General features: G+C 42.3%; 1 protein-coding gene across 1 annotated transcript in view; it reads right to left on the bottom strand.

Annotated features, from left to right (window-relative positions):
• Window positions 1-21,015, bottom strand: part of CDKAL1 (CDK5 regulatory subunit associated protein 1 like 1) — a 489,452-nt gene that overhangs the window by 303,793 nt on the left and 164,644 nt on the right. Inside the window, exon 8 of the mRNA XM_068160857.1 lies at window positions 10,296-10,416. Within this exon, the coding sequence (XP_068016958.1) occupies window positions 10,296-10,416 (121 nt within the window). The remainder of the gene's footprint in view (window positions 1-10,295; window positions 10,417-21,015) is intronic.

Here is a 21,015-nt window from a genome sequence, read left to right as displayed (position 1 = left end):
GTGAATGACTAAACAAACCCTTCAGTCAACATTCCCTAACTGCAGTTTCCAGCCTAATTCCAAGTTGAAATGTGGGGACTCCATCTACCTTCTGCAAACCTTCAGAAGCAAAGCAGCCTTATCCAGTATGTATGACTCACAAACATACTCACTGAATGCAAAAACCACCAGACATTTATCTCTTAAAAACAGAAAAGACATCAAGTCTGGCACCAGTCTGCAGTGCAAGAAAAGCCATGTGATACTTAGACACTTGTGTATTAGTTTAAAAATAAGATAGATAAGCATGTGATGAGTGACAATTTTGTACTTGACCTTTGCTTAAATAGCTCCTTTTCACAAAGTTTACACACACACATCAACAAAATGCCTGAAAAAAAGGGGGGGGAAAAAAAAAGCTAAAACTCTACTTCTTACTACTTCTCATCCAATGTTTGGAAGACAAACTCTTAAAACTGAACTCTGCAGGTTACTTTAGGAAAACTAAAAAGCTTATGTTTTGCAGGAGGAAGTCAGAAAAAGTAATTAAAAGAAGAAAAAGAAATTAAAAGAGCACTGAAGTCTTGCAAATCAAACTGATGAAGCTCAACATGCTAAGTTAGAGGGAGAGAAGCTTGGGGTGTGTATTTCCAGTGGGAGTAATCCACTCTGCCTAGTAGGCAAGGAATTTAGAAATAAAAGCTCCTCCTTCCTGAGGCTGAATAGGCCTACAGGATTGCACAGGAAAGACTTTTAAGTCAGGAAATGGGGATGCACTCTGCAGGGGATGGAGAACCCTCCATTTTCGGTATTGCCTTTTAAAATGTCAAACCACAACAATTACCTCTGGAGTGAAGGTCTGCACCAGGAGTGACTACACTAACATTCATAGTGCTTATATCTAAATCACTGTCAGGTTTTCTGCTGTTGCTCATATTTATTTAAATATCTCAGAACCAGAGCAGCTAAGGTGGGAAGGGTCCTCTAGGAGTCATCTAGTCTAAGCCTTTGCTGCTCAAAGCATGGACAACTAGAGCAGGTTGCCTGAGTGTCCAGGCAGCTTTTAAGATTCATCAAGCATGGAGATTCCACATGATCTTTGGGGAACTTTGCCAGTGTTTAACCACCTCTATCAGAAAAAAGTTTTTCCTTACATTTAAATACAACCTCTTGTATTTCCATTGTGAGGAGGAAGTTCTTCACCATGAGAGTGGTGAAACCCTGGAATGGGTTGTCCAGGGAGGTGGTCGAGGCCCCGTCCCTGGAGGTGTTTAAGACCAGGCTGGATGAGGCTCTGGCCAGCCTGATCTAGTGTGGGGTGTCCCTGCCCATGGCAGGGGGGTTGGAACTAGATGATCCTTGTGGTCCCTTCCAACCCTGACTGATACTATGATACTATAATTTGTGCTGGTTACCTCTTGTCCTGTCCCTGGGCACCACAGAGGAAAGCCCAGATCTGTTCTCTTTACTCCCCCCATACAGGAGGTATGTATACACATTGAGAAGATCACACTTACCTCCTTCTTCCCTCGGCTGTCCTCAAATGTCAGACCCCTCACTGGGCCTGGTTCAGTGTCTCTATGCCTGTCTCATACTTCAGAGCCAGACACTAGACCTAGTACCAGACCAGGTGTGTTTCATCAGTGCTGAGCAGATAGGATGGATCACCTCCCTCCATCTGCTGGAGGCACTGCTGAGCACAGCCCAGGAGGCTGTTGGCTGCCTTTGCCACAAGGGATCATTTCTGGCACAAGCCTTAAAAATGTGTTTTGCACATTTTAAATAGAAGGCAATGAGATGTGTGCAACAGTCTTTCATATCCTAAAGATAATCTCACAGTGAGTGTTGTGCTTTACCCAAATACATATAATCATGTCAGTGGGTGATACTAGGTTTTAGAGGCCAAGCTGTACCATATTCCTAGTGGCACAAAGCCACTCCAGCTGGTACTGATGTATGGATTCAACAAAAAGAGGCAATCAACAGTAGTTCTGAAGAGAGTAATAAATTGTCCTAATTAACCATGACCAAAAGACGTTAAAAAAGAAAAAGAATAATTGAATTTTCATTTCTTAGCACCACACTCCCTCCAAGAGCAAACATTTCTTGTCCTGAAATCAACCCCAAAAATAGCAATGGCAGAGAAAAATATCTCTCCCCACTTCAAAACAGTAAGAAAACTATATGTAAGGATAGATCCTACTATAGTGAGTGCTGGGGGGCAGCACACAGCAGCTGTGCTCTCACTCTCTGAGGGTCTTCCCTCTCTTGAAACACCCACTGGGGCTCACCCAGCCCACCTTTTGAGCTCACCACCTCAGCTCTGCATTTCCTGTGAGCAGACAGCATTCAGACCCCGAGAGGCTGCGAAGTGGCCACAGGGATGCGCTGCCCTGGGAGGTGGTGGAGTCACCCTGGAGGTGTTCAAGAGGGGAATGGATGTGGCACTTGGAGACATGGCTTAGTGTGTCAGGAGGTTTTGGGGGCTGGGTTGAACTTGATGATCTCTGAGGTCTTTTCCCAACCTTATTGATTCTATGATTCTATTCTGTAAGACTGACACAACCAACAGGTCAGCCTGGTTTCTTGACTCCTCGGCAATGACACACAAGCAGGAAAGCACCAGCTTTCAGACTTGCAGTTGTGTCTGCAAGTAAGGAAATGAAGAGGATCACACACAGTTCCACTTTTCATCACAGCTGCCAGGGGTATTTAATCTGGATTGATATTTTTGCTATACAAGTTGAGTCCCTGAAACTGAGGTCTAAAGACCTGCCTGGACACGATGACATACAAGAGTTAATACTACCTTGCAGACTGTAACTCATATTTAGGTTCAATTCGTATACACCGTTCATGTTTGTTATGTAAGGATGAGTCAGGAGCTCCATCAGACTTACAAACACTTCAGGGACAGTACTTGAGAGAGTGATGGCAACTTCTGCTTTCAGAAGTTTTATAAATTATCAACATGCTCCACAGAGAATACAAAGAAATACTTGATCTTAATTTTCTAGACAGAGCACTCAGTGCCCATTTGACTGAAGCCTTCTGTACATGTTACACTATTGGTATGCATCAGAGCAGAAGGGATTACAGAACACTTGTAGAAGTCTCACTTCACAGCACAACACCACAGATACTAGCATGCTGGGAAAAAAAAATACACAACAGTTTTTTTAATAGTCTACATATGGACATTGAGACACTTGAGCATGTCCAGAGAAGGGCAACGAGGTTGGGGAGAGGCCTCCAGCACAAGCCCTACGAGGAGAGGCTGAGGGAGCTGGGATTCTTTAGGCTGGAGAAGAGGAGGCTCAGGGGAGACCTTCTTGCTCTCTACAACTACCTGAAGGGTGGTTGTAGCCAGGAGGGGGTTGGTCTCTTCTCCCAGGCAACCAGCGCCAGAACAAGAGGACACAGTCTCAAGCTGTGCCAGGGGAAGTTTAGGCTCAAGGCGAGGAGAAAGTTCTTCACAGAGTGAGCTGTTAGCCATTGGAATGTGCTTCCCAGGGAGGTGGTGGAGTCACTGTCCCTGAAGGTGTTCAAGAGGGGATTGGAGGTGGCACTTGGTGCCATGGTTTAGTCATGAGGTCTTGGGTGACGGGTTGGACTTGATGATCCTTGAGGTCTTTCCAGCCTTATTGATTCTATGATTTTTTTTGTTTTCCTGGACTTAAGGGGAAGAAAAGAAACTAAAAGGATGATAACTAATGCATGAGCTCTATGAAGAGAGAGAAAACATGTGGGATCTTCTTGGGCCAGTGAAGAGTGGTTTTTTCCAAACAATGGCTTCTTCAGTGTTTGTCTTGCTTTTCTATTTGGGGGAGGAAGGGTATGTAAAAAGCTGGTACTGAAGGCAACACAGTATCAATTGTTAGTACAACATATGAGGTTATTTCTCAGTATCTATGGTAATCTGAGAAATGAATAAAATATTTCCCAGGATTCTGACCATATCTCCCTAAGGCAATCTGTATGTGGGCATTAAGAGAAGTAAACACATGTTCTTCTCAACAAGGTGGAATTTATCTCCAACCTCAGAAAGCATATTGATGTCAGAAGTACAGATAGATGAAACTGCAAGCAGTTTCAAAATGATCTCTTCTCATTCAGCCAGACTAGAACATGTAGCTTGCAGTGTGAGCCAAGGTCAATTCTGTACGTAAGCATCTATCAAAAAGGCAGACAGGAACCCACTTTACAATACAGTGTGCTAGCCTGTAATCTACTTCCTGTATGTTAAAGCTCTCTCAGTTTCTGAACCAATCTTCAAAATAACCAGTGAAGCAGCACTCAAAGGCATCCTCTGGAGCCACAGGAAAACAACATACCATAGCTATACGAAACAAAATCAAGCTCGTTTCCCGCCAACAACCTCTTCCCAACGTCGTTTAACTTGAAAACTTGGGACTGTGTGAATTGTGGTGATCTTCCTGTTGGGTGAGCAGAGGAACACAACTGCGCAGTGTGGGCAGCCACCTAGTGACGAAGGAACACAAATATGCCTGATGCTGCCCAGAGTTTTAATAAGATGACGCAGTTGGAGCATGTGAACACTGCTGTTTTTCTCACCAACTTGCAAGTTGTGTGGTGTGCTGGAGTTTAGAGAATTGCACAGTAATTTCTGGCAGCCTCTTGAATCCTCTAAGTGAACTGTGAAATAGCTGGCTTTCTGAAGATGAGACACACAAGAGCAAAAGGAACTGTATGTATCAAAAGATATAAGGAGGAGGTTTGATGCAAATGTTAAACTCATACACAGAAAAAAAAAAACAGGTTAAAATCTGTGAGGCTGGGAAGAATAAATGGAAACAATCAAAAACTATTTTCTTTTAACTCAGAGCAGAAGTCATTCAGCAGACTCAAGAGAGGAAGTTTTCACAACCTAGAAAAAGAATAGCTGAGGAATTTGTGCACACTTAAATAGTACTCATTATTTCTCAGCAACTGAGAGCTCAAGAAATAGCACAAAAACACTGCACAGCAAGAATTCAAGGCCACTAATGCTTGGTGTGTACAAACAATGCCCCATAGTGAGTTTTGCCTATGGGAAAGAACTTTACCAACATGTACCCTCTGACACCATAGAAAAACCTCCCTGCATGTGAACAGCATGTGACTGAACTATGTATAGAGCCAAGCAAATGATGCAGATTAGACAACAATCTACTTTGACACGTTGTCAACCTGCACCATTGAAGAAAGAGGTGCAAAATCCATCATTGTAAGAACAGGGGAATGAAAAATATCTGGGCAGTAGTAGCAGATAGTATGGAATTGCTGTTGGGATATCATTTTGAATAGCAGAATAATGCCAATGAAGCGACAAGTTCTTTAGCTCTTAAGTTCTTCAGTAGTTCTTAAGTGCTTTAGCCTGGAGAAGAGGAGGCTCAGGGGAGACCTTATTGCTGTCTACAACTACTGGAAGGGTAGCACTAGAAAGAGAGGACACAGTCTCAAGCTGTGCCAGGGGAAGTTTAGGCTCAAGGTAAGGAGAAAGTTCTTCACAGAGAGAGTTGTTAGCCATTGGAATGTGCTGCCCAGGGAGGTGGTGGAGTCGCCGTCTCCGGAGGTGTTCAAGAAGGGATTGAACATGGCACTTGGTGCCATGGTCTAGTAGTCAGGAGGTGTTGGGTGACAGGTTGGACTTGATGATCTTTGAGGTCTTTTCCAACCTTGGTGATTCTATGACTCTATGAAAATGTTCTACTTAAGTGTCATATGTTAGTAAACTCAATGAAGGACTGGCTGAACGTTTCTTGGAATAGGAGACAACGTATGCTGCTCTTCAAAAACATGCTTGTCCTAGGATCCATTCAAGCAGCACTGCACAAAAGCAATGAAAAACACAATCTGACAAATTAATAGTAGGCTTGGAGTCACACCACAAATGGTGTCACAACTGCAGGTATTGACGTACTGGTGAAAAAGTCATTTAAAGCCCTTTGAACTTTTAAATTACTTCTTTTCTCTCAACATTTCTCTTGGCAGGAGATCATGCTCTAATCCCTTTAGGGAAAGTAAAGAAGCACAGGTCAGGATTACTTTGTCACTGAATTAAGACAGCATGAGATCAGAGAAACTCACACATTGTAGTAAAGCATTTCACAAGCTCTATACTTAAAATTCTGTGGCTAGAACTGAAGTTCAAAGAAGGGAGTTCAAGTAGTGAGGACTCTAATGATGAGGAAGTCCCTGTACACTGCACTGGTTAGGCCACACCTTGAGTACTGTGTCCATTTCTGGGCCCCTCACTTTAGGAAAGATGTTGACTCAACAGAACATGTCCAGAGAAGGGCAACAAAGTTGGTGAGGGGTTTGGAGCACAAGCCTTATGAGGAGAGGCTGAGGGAGCTGGGGTTGCTTAGCCTGGAGAAGAGAAGGCTCAGGGGAGACCTTATTGCTCTCTACAACTACCTGAAGGGAAGTTGTAGCCAGGTGGGGGCTGGTCTCTTCTCCCAGGCAGCCAGCACCACTACAAGAGGACACAGTCTCAGGCTGTGCCAGAGGAGGTTTAGGTTGGATGTTAGGAAGAAATTCTACACAGGGAGAGTTATTGCCCAGTGGAATGGGCTGCCCGGGGAGGTGGTGAAGTCACCATCACTGGAAGTGTTTAGGAGGAGACTTGATGGGGTGCTTGGTGCAATGCTTTAGTTAATAAGGAAACCTACAAAAGTAACAAGAGAATGAGAATATATTGGATTCATGTGTCTTCAGGTGAGAGTGAGCAAAAGGAAAACTTGGAAAGAGACTTGGCCCTTTGGGTATATTCATATTGCAAATGTAATATGAGTTGCGTAAGATCTCAACTCTCAAGATCATCTAATGCATGTGTGCATACTCCTATGTTTCTTTTGGTTTTGAATCCTCTGTATAATGAGCATATATTCTTCTCTACCCAGACACACCAGCAGCACAACTTCCCTGCTCCAAAAATGAAAGAAAGAGGCAGAAAATTCAGTAAGAGCAATTCAACCTACATGCAAACCAAGCAAACAGCAAGTTCTAGTGTGGGCTTATATTCAGCTCGTACTACATCTCCCTCACACATCCCAAGGTATGAAGGCAAAGCACAAATAAAAATGCATTTGAAATGGATGTAAGTGCTAGCAACTTGGATATAGGGGAGCTCAGGCTATGCCAACAACAGAGCCACATCAGTAAATAACATTCAGGCTACAAAACAGAGAGCTCAGGATAGAGAATTACTTAATTAAAAAGGTGCAAGTGCAAGACTTGATCCCATTAAAAAGAACTAAGTGGCTACATAGGTTATGAAACTGGCACTAATGAAAATTAGATCACAAGGAGAAGAGTTTATTGCTTAGACCAAAATGAAGCTGTACTGCAAAATGGACTTTAAGAACACTTCTCTTACTTCAAAAATAACAGATGGAATAATCACAGCAGGAGATTAGGGAACAAAACTCTCTCCAGCTCCCTTTGGTCCTGACTGGAGCTCCTGGATTGTCCCAGGTCCTAGTTAACTATCTGCCATGCCTAGGACTGCTTTAGGGCCCTGCTACCAGCCTCAAATTTGTCTGCAGGCCTCAGGCCCTGTGGCACTTTTTTAAACAAAGTGTTTCTTACTATTTTAAGACTTTCTAGACTGATTAAATTCAGCTGTCAATAAAGAACACTGTACCAAATACTAATCTTCAAAGTTTTCTCCAGTCCTTACACAGGGAAAAGAGCTCAGATGAAATGTAGTGCTGGTAATAAACATCGCCATGGCCAGACTATGGCAAAGCTGAGAACAGGAGCAGAGTAAAGTCACGGTGAGTAGTGAGTCCTGTGGCTTGTTCTTCATCAATTACATTTTGATATTTTCAGAAACCACTGAGCACTGCTACCTTTCTAAAGCTACACTTTAACTTTCAATTCCAGGAGAGAATCCCAAAAAGCCACCTGCAATAGACAGGTGGAGAGGTTGGGAAGGAAAACAAAGGGGAAAAGGAGGACTGGAAAACACAATAATCTGCATTTCAGGAGAGACAGGATTCCTTGAGCATGCAACACAACACAGAATAAGGCACTGGTTAATTTAGGTGTCTCACACAAATGATTTGTTTGAAGTTTTCACGATACTCTGATCTTGTCAAATCACATTCAACTTCATTCTCCAGGAAATAAATTTATCTTTGTGGTTTCTAGTATTTTTCAGGTTATCCTATTTCTGTTCTATTGACCAGAGGAACAGCAGTAACTACTAAGCAAAGTAATCAGTGTATGAAACATCAGGACCTAAATGGGCCTAGAGAGGTTGTTGAGTCTCCTTCTCCAGGGATCTTCAAATTCCACCTGGATATGCTCCTCCGTGATCTGTCATAAGTGGTCTTGCTTTGCAGGGGGGTTGGACTCAATGATCTCTGGAGCTCTCTTCCAAGCTCTAGCATTCTACGATTCTAGGAAAGGTTTTCCAAAGATAACAACTTAGGAAGATGTTAATTGTCTGCAGTTTATCAGACTTGGGGAATAATCTTTCAAAAACCCAGAGTAAAAATCTATGTGCTCAAAATAAATTACAGCTTTTTTTACAAAGATCTGTTACTCTCATCAGCCACCTAGTGCCAAGTGTCTATTACCCTACAGTATCCTGCTTGTATTAACCTGTAAAATTATGCCAGCAATAACCTGCTGTCAGAAACTGCAATACATTTTCCATCTTCCACTACTATAAATCAAACAACACGTAGACAAGACCATGGCTGAATTAGTTTACATCCCTGACAACATTTACAACTAGAAAAATACTGTATTTGATTGTGATAAATATAAATGGAAAAGAATTTATACCATCTGAAACTTAAATAATCAAAGGTAAAGGAATGTTTTGCTTATTTTTAACCATTAAAAGGATTTTGATCATATGGGCATAAACAGGACGTTGACAGGAAAGACAATAAGTCTCTTCTCCCAGGCAGCCAGTACCAGAACAAGAGGACACAGTCTCAGGCTGCACCAGGGGAGGTTTAGGCTGGATGTTAGGAATAAGTTCTATACAGAGAGAGTAATTGCCCATTGGAATGGGCTGCCTGGGGAGGTGGTGGAGTCACCATCATTGGAGGTGTTCAGGAGGAGACTTGATGGGGTGCTTGGTGCCATGGTTTAGTTGTTTAGGTGGGCTGGATTGGTTGATGGGTTGGATGCGATGATCTTGAAGGTCTCTTCCAACCTGGTTTATTCTGTTCTATTTACTGCACCTAAAGATCTCATATCCAGACTTCTAAAATAATCAGTGCATGAAATAGCAGTTTTAAAAGCTATTATAATTCAGTAATATGATATTATTCAGTAAAATGTCACCCATATGTTTACCATCCCTCAAAGGAAGAAAAAGTAACCATAGTAACCCTTGAACTGGAATTCTGACCTTACAGCACATTAGGTTTTACTTAAAGACAAGGAAGAGAGAAAGAGGACAGCATCAAGACTCTTCAATGAAATGTTAGTGAAAATGCTAGACTGCACTCAAAACAAAGAGAGCTAAGATCTACTACTTCTTTCCCTCTAGGCAGTAATTTCACACCTACATGAGATGCCTTGAGCAATGCACTTTGTATTTTACCACCTGGGAAATTACCACAAGCTGGAGAAGATGGGAAAAAAATCAGAAGAGGACTTGTAGTGGGGTGTGTTTGTTTTGTTTTGGTGCAGTTTTGTGTTTTGGTATTTTGGTTTGGGTTTTTTAGGTTGCCTGACCAAAGTGGCAACGATCAAGTGGAGTTGAGAAAATTATCATGGGAAGATGGATGAAAATAGAATTCCCTAAAGCAGAAACACAGAACAGAAAAATGCTTGCAGTCTTCCAGATCCAGCACTGCTTAACAGGCAGAGGCTAGCTTATTCAAGGTAAAAAAAGGCTGAAATGTAAGTATGATAACCCTTTACAAGCCTGTTAGAGGGACAAAAGGCAACTACATCTAATTGAGCCATTAATACATCTGACCTCACTATTAGGTGTTTACAGATCTTACTAACTCCGGAGCTGCCTTGTTAGAAATCAAGAGCACAGGGGAAAAAAACCTACCCCTAAATGCTTTTTTCTTCTCCCATTTTCTTAGGATTTTTTTTTCTTTTAAGAAAGAGTTACATGAACAGGAACACAGAGGACTGTATGGAGCACTGGAGCAGCAAAAGTCCTGTACCGAAATCAGTAAGAATTTATTTTCCAGAAGGAATGCCATCTAAAATCTTTCACTGTTTCATCCTGCCTCCCTCTGTCTATCTTAGGAGTAATACACCAGGCCTGTAGAAAGAGATTTGAATTCCTTGGCAGCACTGAATGTTTTATACGCTTGCAAGAACCTTACCCTGTATTGATGGAAATAATTTCTATCAGTGGATTCTTCCTAATCTTCGGCAAATCCAGGCGTGCTCCGCCCAAACGTTTTCCATTATCCTTCTTCTGACCCAGCAGTCTCACAGAATGACCTTCAAACGAAGCACAAAAATGCAGTCAATACAAAGCACAAGTCCCATCGTAACTTGTTTTGATTTGCTTCTCTCCTTCAGTAGTGTTTATACATCAAACACTGAAAATTAGAATGAGATCTAATAACGCATTTTGCGTGAGCTGGAGCATTTGAAAACGAACACTGACAAGTACAATAATCTTAAAATTAACAAATTACTGATTTCAGTTATCATTCATGCTTTCATGTTGGGGTTTATTCAATTCAAATGATCTAGGCAGTTCCATTTTCAGATTCTAAAACAAACATAAACACTGCACTATCTAAATACGTTATATGGCAGGACTAAAATATTTTCCCCCAAAATTTCAATCAAATCTAAATTAGAAACAATTGGATATGTTTTAGATTATTATGTGGAGAATCAAAATATATCAGTCAAAGATATCTGGCTGTAAATCTAAAGGAAAATGTTGTGAAGCAAATCTGATAGCATCTTCATGGTTAAGATAACAAGATTCACATCTATTCCTCCCACGCCAAGGAGACTACAGGTCAGAAAACTTCCTCAAAATCCCTCCTCTTTATTCACAGACAAATACAATCACCAACTAACTACCTACAACAGTGCATCAGTCATACCACATTGTGGTGGGTTGAAAGGCTGATCCTTCCTTGCCTCCCACCAGGCCAGAAAAAAATGAGACTCAGACAAATGGATTGCAGAAGTGATGGAAAGTTTAAACAGAAAAGCAGTGAATATTTTACAGAGAACCACAAGCACAGTGGCAAAAAAGATCCCAAAGCATACCCAGAAGCCTCCCAGTATTCCCTTTTTCCCACCTGAGGGTACACCCAAAACCCCCAGGGCTCTTTCTTCCCCCCCCTCCACTGTTAGGCTAATCTCAGCTGGCCAGATCTGAGATTGCCCTTCCTCCTCTTCCTCTTGGCATTAAGCCTGGCCAGGCCTAAAAAGTCCTTGAGATAACTCCCCCTCCATTACCAGACAGGTAGCATCTCCCAAGAGGGCAGGAAGGGAAGAAAGAGAAAGTGTAAGACCTTGTTGGTGGTTTTATAGGGAGAAAGACATTATGGGATGAAACATGCCCCCTCCTGTGTCCATCCACTGGACTGAACGCTCAGGACACCAGGAGTATGTCTTATGTGGCCGCAGCAGAGGGGCACCCAGCCCAAACTGCTACATACATCAAGCTCTATACTTAAAGACCACAAATGACAAGGTTCACTAATATTCAGAAGCAGCATCTAACAGCAATGAATAAAACCAATTGTGTGCATTGCTGCAACAAGTAGTGCAGAATGTGCCCAAGTTATAAACGTAAGACTTACTTGCTCCAAAAAGCCTGGAATGGAAAGATAAGAGCCAGCAAGAGAAAGCTACCACTAGATAGTTGAAAATAGGTGGAAAGTAACCACCATTTAAGAGTGGAGGAAAGAGAGAATGCTTGGATTTGATGAAGCTGATAGTACAAGAAACCATAGCTACAATCTGTCATTTCAGAAAAGAGTTTACCCTAAAAAGAGAGAGGGGGCAAAAGAAAAGCATGAAGCTATGAAACACTAGCCAAGCTACATCCAGCACAGCAAAGCAGAAAACTATTTCAGGTTGATTAACAATCATGTTCAACCAAATCTCCTAACTTATTCTACTAACAGGTGGGGAGGTGGGGAGATTCAGGCTGGATGTGAGGAGGAAGTTCTTCACCACAAGGGTTGGGAAGCCCTGGAACAGGTTGTCCAGAGAGGTGGTTGGGGCGCCGTCCCTGGAGGTGTTTAAGAGCAGGCTGGATGAGGCTCTGGCCAGCCTGATCTAGAGTCCCTGCCCATGGCAGTGGGGTTGGAACTAGATGATCCTTGTGGTCCCTTCCAACCCTGACTGATACTATGAACAGCTATTTATAAAGCTAGCTCATCCATTAGGTAACATATTTTTCCACTTCCTGTTTTGAGGTGTCATTCAATTCGTTTTGGAATAATTGAATTTTGAATTAAATGAAATCCTGAATAATTGAAATACATTAAATTATTTTGAATCATTAAATGAAATTTTGAGTAATTGTCATGGGATGAATTGAATCTGCTGATATGTATTCAACACCATGCTGCCACCGTGGAGCTTCAAAAAGAAATCACTGGCTGAAGCAAAGTAGCACAGGCCTTAAAGATCAGACTCCAACAGAAGAGGCTCCCTGTTCCAGTTGCTGCATCCAGTTTCTGGGGTTTGGGGTGTTGTTCTTTTCCACTGGGCTGGCTGCTGCAGGCTTGGGTGGGGGGAACTATTTTATTGCTGGCTTCTGCTGCTGCTTTTGCTGTGGTAATTGCATAGCTGCGATCTCAGTAAACTCCTTAGCTCAACCCAGAGGGTTGGGTTTTTTTGTGTTACTTTCCTACCTGTCTGTATGTAAAGCAAGGCAGGGCTTGCTTGTGAGAATAGGCTGTTATTAATCCGGGACAGTGGCATTCATACCCTGAATTTATTTCTGTGATATGGCAAAAAACAGCCTGGAAATAAACAACTACTCATGGCACACCACCTTTCTCAGTTGTTTGTTTGTTTTTTTAAGACACAAAAAATATCTCAAAAATGTGATCTAAGGAAGAAGTGAGCAGGACTTGTCTGGCATTATAAAGGCTAACACTACAAGCAGACATAATAACATCAACTGAAATTAAAAGGCATTATTTTTGCATTTGAAAAAAAATTCATCATACCATGCTGTGAATTCAGTAATATGGTACTTGTGTTATCAACATTTGCTTAATTATCCACTCTACCAAGGAGACTTGATAGGGTGCTTGGTTTAGTTGATTAGATGGTGTTGGATGATGCGTTGGTTGCGATGATCTTGAAGGTCTCTTCCAACCTGGTTTTTCTATTCTATTCTATTCTATTCTATTCTATTCTATTCTATTCTATTCTATTCTATTCTATTCTATTCTATTCTATTCTATTCTATTCTACTCAGGCCACACCTCGAGTACTGTGTCCAGTTCTGGGCCACTCAGTTTAGGAAGGATGTTGACTTGCTGGAATGAGTCCAGAGAAGGGCAACGAAGTTGGTGAGGGGTTTGGAACACAAGCCCTGTGAGGAGAGGCTGAGGGAGCTGGGGTTGCTCAGCCTGGAGAAGAGGAGACTCAGGGGTGACCTTATCACTCTCTACAACTACCTGAAGGGAGGCTGTAGACAGGTGGATGATGGTCTCTTCTCCCAGGCAGCCAGTGCCAGAACAGGAGGACACAGTCTCAGGCTATGCCAGGGGAGGTTCAGGTTGGATGTTAGGAAGAAGTTCTATACAGAAAGAGTGACTGCCCATTGGAATGGGTTGCCTGGGGAGGTGGCGGAGTCGCCGTCATTGGAGGTGTTCAGGAGGAGACTTGATGGGGTGCTTGGTGCCATGGGTTAGTTGTTTGGGTGGGTTGGATTGGATGATGGGTTGGACACAATGATCATGAAGGTCTCTTCCAACCTGGTTTGGTTTATTCTAAATAAAGTTATTCCATTCCATTCCATTCCATTCCATTCCATTCCATTCCATTCCATTCCATTCCATTCCATTCCATTCCAGACAATAACAGCAATATCTCTGTCTCCCAGTACAATCAGTTATTTTCCAACCTAATGCTTTGTTAAGGAGTCAAAGGAATGACACCATTATTTACTCCTATAACAAAGGTGATACCTAGACTCACTGACCTGCATCTTAATGCAAGAGAGAAACCCCAGCTCAGTGACCACCTCCCACATGACCCACTGAGCTCCAGCACCCACCCCAACCCCACACTCAAGTTCAGGAAATCTACTGCCTGGCCATCAAATACGACAGCTTATTTTCACATGAAATATGTCCCCAGTTTTTCCCATATCCCTCCTGAATGACACTAAAGTTCAAGTTAATATGAGGCTTGAAAAACCTGTGTGGTACTTGAGCATGGTAATCTCCCAGTACTTTTCACTCCAGACAACAGTGGACAAAAAAATAGCAGTACTGGGAGATGAGCTTTAGCAGAGTTTAATGGTTCTGAAAAGCAAGCTGCATACACATACCCAAACTACAGTGACTTGTGCTGTAGGCACACTTAATGATGTAATGCAAAACCAAACCCAAAAGTACAAAAACAACCTCACCAAAAACAAAACCCAAAAAACAACCTCACCAAAACCAAAAACCTAAAAACAACCTCACCAAAAATAAAAACCTAAAAACAACCACCCAAATAATCTACCACTGAAACGACTACATAAACACAACCAGCAAAACAACACCAAAACCACCACCACAGACAGAAGAACTAAAATGAAAACCACCTCTCAGTTACAGTATTCGTGACCTTAAATCCTTTTTCCCCTACTCCATACAAGGACTATTTTGTTTCATTTGAAGTAATCACCAAAGCATCTGTTTACAGCATTGTTGCTAATAATAAAACATAACTCAATAAACACTGAATCACACTTTTTCACATGTTGTAGACTCTTTTTTTTGTCACCACACTTAAAGACAACTTAAAACTAAATCATTTATCCTAAGGAAATGGCTCAGTATCCTTCTTTTTTTTAATCAGCATGATGAAGCCTCCACCAACATCTTCTGACACCAAGCTAGGCTGGATGTCAGGAAGAAGTTCTTCATACAAAGAGTGATTGGCCATTGGAATGAGCTGCCAAGGGAGGTGGTGGAGTCGCCATCCCTGGAGGTGTTTAGGAAGAGACTTGATGGGGTTCCTGGTGCCATGGTTTAGTTGATTAGATGGTGTTGGATGATAGGTTGGACTCAATGATCTCAAAGGTCTCTTCCAACCTGGTTAATTCCATTCCATTCCATTCCATTCCATTCCATTCCATTCCATTCCATTCCATTCCATTCCATTCCATTCCATTCTATTCCATAACAGATAATACAGTAACTTTGAAACTCATTTATGGCCTTCTTTCAAAGCTTAGAATGGGGCAAAACACTGCCCTCCACTTTAACTTCTAAAGCATTTCATTTGATTGTTGCCATCTCTCTGACTTTACAGGTTGAATAACAACTAAGCAAAGCAGGCATCCCAAACTTAAGTTTTTTTTAGTTGCTTTGTTTCTTTTCTATTTATGATTCAATTATTATTTTTAAGTTCAGTACACACTTGTGAAGACAGAGTTAATCACACTTGAGCCACAGATACAGCAAAAAAAATCATGCCATTTTTGATGGCTGACTGGAAGATACAAGCTTTGAAACAACTTGATGACAAACAGATCTAGAAGGGTTATATCTGAAAGCCTAACATTCTAGTCCTTTACACCTCTTCTGACATACAGGCAACTTTTCTACATCCATATAGCCTATCAGAAGATGAAATTTCATATTAAAAATGAAAAGGTTAGCATTTAGGTCATGCTTCAGAGCAGTTTTTCTCTAATTAATGGATAATTAATGTAGATTACAGCCTGAGACTAGACTAGACTAGAATAGACCAGACCAGGTTGGAAGAGACCTTCAAGATCATTGCGTCCAACCCATCAACCAACACCACCTAATCAACTAACCCATGCGACCAAGCACCCTGTCAAGTCTCCTTCTAAACACCTCCAATGACGGCGATTCCACCACCTCCCCGGGCAGTCCATTCCAATGGACAATCACTCTCTCTGTGTAAAACTTCCTCCTAACCTCCAGCTTAAACCTCCCCTGGTGCAGCCTGAGACTGTGTCCTCTTGTTCTGGTGCTGGCTGCCTGGGAGAAGAGACCAACCTCCGCCTGTCAGCGATAAGGTCACCCCTGAGTCTCCTCTTCTCCAGGCCAAGCAGCCCCAGCTCCCTCAGTCTCTCCTCATAGGGCTTGTGTTCCAAGCCCCTCACCAACTTCGTTGCCCTTCTCTGGACATGCTCCAGCAAGTCAACATCCTTCCTAAACTGAGTGGCCCAGAACTGGACACAGTACTCAAGGTGTGGCCTAACCAGTGCAGTGTACAGGGGCAACCTCCAGTGATGGTGACTCCACCACCTCCCTGGGCAGCACATTCCAGTGGGCAATCACTCTCTTTATGAAGAATTTCTTCCTAACATCCAGCCTAAGCCTCCCCTAGCACAGCTTGAGACTGTGTCCTCTTGTTCTGGTGCTGGTTGCCTGGGAGAAGAGACTAGCCCCCACCTGGCTACAACCTCCCTTCAGGTAGTTGTAGAGAGCAATGAGGTCTGCCCTGAGCCTCCTCTTCTCCAGAATGTGTGTCATTCTTTTGCCCCTTTCAGGGGCAAGAGAAGATCTGTCTGGCCTCAAACCAGGACAAGAACTGACCAAAGTTCACACAAACAAGTCAGTAGATGCAATTGGTGTTGTTGAGAGAGAGAGAAGCTGGAATTAAGCAGGACATGAAATGCTATTATTAGGCTAAAAAGGGTCTTTTAAATGTGTCAGTTTGATAAACCACTGTGCAGAATGAAAATATCTTCAAGGTATTTATTGGCACTTGTTCAAAAGGATACATAAAAGTAAAAGAATATTAATGGCATGTACATCTATCTTTAATCATAGGTATATGTGCTTTAAGACTATGATAGAGGAAAGGCTAATCTTGAAATACAAATATACAAAAGGAACAGATAAAGGAATTTTTTTGCTGTCAGTTTTTAACAACATTAAATGTGCTGTGAACCTCAGGCTACTGTCAGACCCCTGTGACCTAAGCCCACAGAAGCATGTTCACAATATCAGAGCAAACAGATTCAAACTGGAGCGGTATTTTGCTAGTTTGATAAAAGGATAAGTGAAGGGGAAGTGACCTGGCTTAGTCATCTTTAGTTAGCTTTACCAACAACCTGTCAGAGTTGCAAATATCAGATAATATTAGGCCTACTGTATTTCAAAACATACAGACACCAAGCACCACTTCCTAGCTGCTACTTTCCAAGCTGAGTGCAGGTATCTCAGGCAGCTCAAAAACATGAGTTGAAAGAAAATCCTCAAAGATGCAGGAAAACCCAACCTTGGCAGCAACAATTTCTATTGTTTTCAGCTTGTTCTGTTACCCATTCTTTCCCTTTCCCAGTTAAATCATTGCACTTAGAGGTTATTCACCATTTCCTGAAAGACATTTTTTTTTCCTCACAAGGCTGCCAATTCACTGTTCTATACTTCCCAGCTGTCTTTCACCAACCTTTCTGATCTTCTCCAGCATCTTCAGGGAAAAGGATTAAGCACTATTTCATGTACTCTTGCACATGTTTCCTTCCACCATTATTCTGAACACAGAGCTTCCTTTCCCTAAGGCTAACACTGGGAAAAAAATGGCACATGGGAGCTGTGTAACTAAGGAAGGCAAAGCCCTATGAAGGGAAGACAAAGCAGTAAATTTCTCCAATGAAAAACAAAGGGGAAAAGTGTAAAGAATCAAAAGCAGTAATAAAGGCAGAAAGGAGCATGGAGTAAATAAAAACAGTTAAAAGAATTTAAAAATAATAAACAGAAGTAACAAAAGCAGTAAATAACCTACCACAGAGAAAAGGGAGCTGAAGAAGATAAAATGTTAAAAAAAAAATCAGTAAAGAAGAGGCAAATCAGGTGCCAATACAAAACATTAGTATTACATTTACTTCCAGAGTTATGTTCTAACTTACTACCAAGAAGGCCAATGACAGCTGGCTGAACACAAGCCAGCAGTGTGCCCAGGTGGCCAAGAAGGCCAATGGCATCCTGGCATGCATGAAGAATAGTGTGGCCAGGAGGAGCAGGGAAGTCATTGTGCCTTGGTACTCAGCACTGGTTAGGCCACACCTTGAGTACTGTGTCCAGTTCTGGGCCCCTCAATTCAAGAAGGCTATTGGGACACTTGAACGTGTCCAGAGAAGGGCAACGAGGCTGGGGAGAGGCCTCGAGCACAAGCCATATGAGGAGAGGCTGAGGGAGCTGGGATTGCTTAGACTGGAGAAGAGGAGGCTCAGGGCAGACCTTATTGCTGTCTACAACTACCTGAAGGGTGGTTGTAGCCAGGAGGGGGTTGGTCTCTCCTCCCAGGCAACCAGCACCAGAACAAGAGGACACAGTCTCAAGCTGTGCCAAGGGAAGTTTAGGCTGGAGGTGAGGAGAAAGGTCTTCACTGAGAGAGTTGTTAGCCATTGGAATGGGCTGCCCAGGGAGGTGGTGGAGTCACCATCCCTGGAGGTGTTCAAGAGGGTACTGGACGTGGCACTTGGTGCCATGGTTTAGTCATGAGGTCTGTGGTGACAGGTTGGACTTGATGATCTTTGAGGTCTCTTCCAACCTTGGTGATTCTGTGATACTGGGTAAAAACAACCTTCTAAATAAGTTATTTTGTATCTTCTGGCAGGACTGAAAAAACAAAACAAAACACACCGGCAATGTAAGGATGCCACACAAATTGCACAACACTCTACAGGTAAGCTGAGCTGTTACTCATACATGAGCCCAAACCACTTCAATTTGGAGATAGTTCAAATAACAGACATGGTGAGCCCATAGCAGACAAGCAGGCTTAGAGCCTGAGGCCGGGTGTACCTCTCATGGAAGCAACCCACACCTAGGAAGGGCAGACCCTGAGTTCCTCTTCTCATCTTTTCTGCCTGCCCTGCAGCACAAACAAGCTGTCCCACAACAGACATGACTGATTGTAAAGGAATCCCCAGGCTCCCCAGAGCAATCACATGCTGCTAGACACACATGAGTGCAGAAACAACAAGGACACTAATTGGCTTAGGGCTTTGCTGTGTAAATATCCAACCCAAAACAACCTGAGCTGGCCAGCAGCACATTAGTTATGTAGTGAAGGAATCCTTGAGTGTCATCTGTGGGAGTTCCTGGCTCAAGTAAAGGAAGGGCAAACCTGACTAGAAGATACATACCCTGTACTTGGCCAAGAGATTAACAGAAAATATTCCTCCTCTAGATCAGTGAAGATAGGGATGCTGTGTAACACTGAAACTCCTTCTTCAACCCGTGTAGCCAGGAACTGAGTCCATTGCAAAACAGGGAATAATTCAGACTAGTACTGTCAATTACAGCACCACAGGAAAATGCATGCCCTGTGCCAGGCAAGCAGCCCCATCAAGCTACTGATAGCAGGTGGTATGTTTGATCTGGTCTCTGCAATTCACAACTCTTCCATGAAAAGATTGCCTTCCACCTATACCAACTCAAAAAAGCTTCAGGGGAACATGAAGGAATAACTAAGCATACAGCATGCATGTTACTGTTTACCCTTGGAATTGCATCCAACAACAATTCTGTTTTGGAAGTCTCCAAAATGTGAGTGTCACATAGGTGAAGACAGGAGCTTTTTAAAATTAATTTTATGTCATTTCAAACCCAAGATATTAAATACAGTGAAGTACTTCATAAACTTCATTAGAAAAGCCCTGGAGGTGGCCCAGATTGCTGAAATTCATACACCACTTTCTCTCCACTAAACTCACAATGTCTCTAATTCTTGGTACTTCTCAAATGCTTCATTCAAACACAACAGTATCTGTAAGCACTGAAACAGCAGAGTGCCACAAGTAAAACAGAAAAGAAGATAAGTGTTAGCAAAGAATTGCTGTTAATGCAAGAATTTCACAGAGTTAAGAATGTAAGTATTCAACATTTTAGATATAACCACAGTACTTTCTCCTCTCTGACAACAAAAGCATTTCAAATGCCATATTAAGGTACTGTGGAGTTCTTTTTTTAGGACTCAACAGCTTCACTCTACTCCTGTCTGAGATCATGTGATGTTATTGTCTTTGAAAAAAATTGACTGAACATTAAATCTGCTGTGAACTCAAAATGTTGGCTACAATTCCACAACTCATAAGGCCAGCATTAAGAGTCGACTACAGGAAGAGTTTCCCTGACCCTCTGTTCTCACTTCTCTGTGAAGAAATGCATTTGATTAGGATCAAGGATGCTGCTGAAAACCTCGGGAGATTTTGGACAGTAACCTTCAAGGAAAATAAATTCTGAGTCAGATCAAACAGGCTGTGTTCTGATAGCGGAAAATGCTGAACGGTGGACTGCCAGAGCCAGGTAGAGCAGTACAAGTAACTTGCCTAAGGTTTTGGGGTGTGGAGATTGAACAGAACAGATTTAACCTCAGAATGAAATGCTGAGCTGAACCTATCACTACGTCAAAGGAAGCTTTTACTTTGATCTCCACTCCTTTAACATCTATTTCTACCCCTCCTATGGATAACTAAATTGCACTGGTTTGAACAAAGTACTCTTTGCATTTACCAGCCACGAGGATTCTCTAGCAGAGCTAAAACCAGATGTGAACAGGACACTTAAACAGGGATGCACTAAGACAGTCATTTATTGAAGGTGTGGTCTGGATGAAAGCACATCTTTTCCCTGCACATCAGAGGCTTATTTAACAAGGACAAAACACAATTTTGCTCACTAAGATTTCCAGTCTGTTTCTCTCCCATTGCTTGTTTTCTTCTTGTGCAGCCCTACTAGTCTCCCATTCAGTTTCTGTGAACTACTTATAAAACAAGGACAGTCACAACAGGGACAGTCAGTGCTACATTTTCTAAACCAAACTAATGAAACACCTACATTGATAAAAATAATCACAAAAGCCACCTAACATCCCAGATTATCTAACACAGTTAATAGCCAC

This window comes from Melanerpes formicivorus, unplaced genomic scaffold (genome assembly GCF_026170545.1).
Source record: "Melanerpes formicivorus ecotype bairdi unplaced genomic scaffold, bMelFor1.0.p_v2 SCAF_53, whole genome shotgun sequence".
In the NCBI taxonomy this organism is placed as follows: domain Eukaryota; kingdom Metazoa; phylum Chordata; class Aves; order Piciformes; family Picidae; genus Melanerpes; species Melanerpes formicivorus.
Note: the sequence above shows the minus strand (reverse complement) of the source record. Positions and strands in the feature narration are given on the sequence as shown.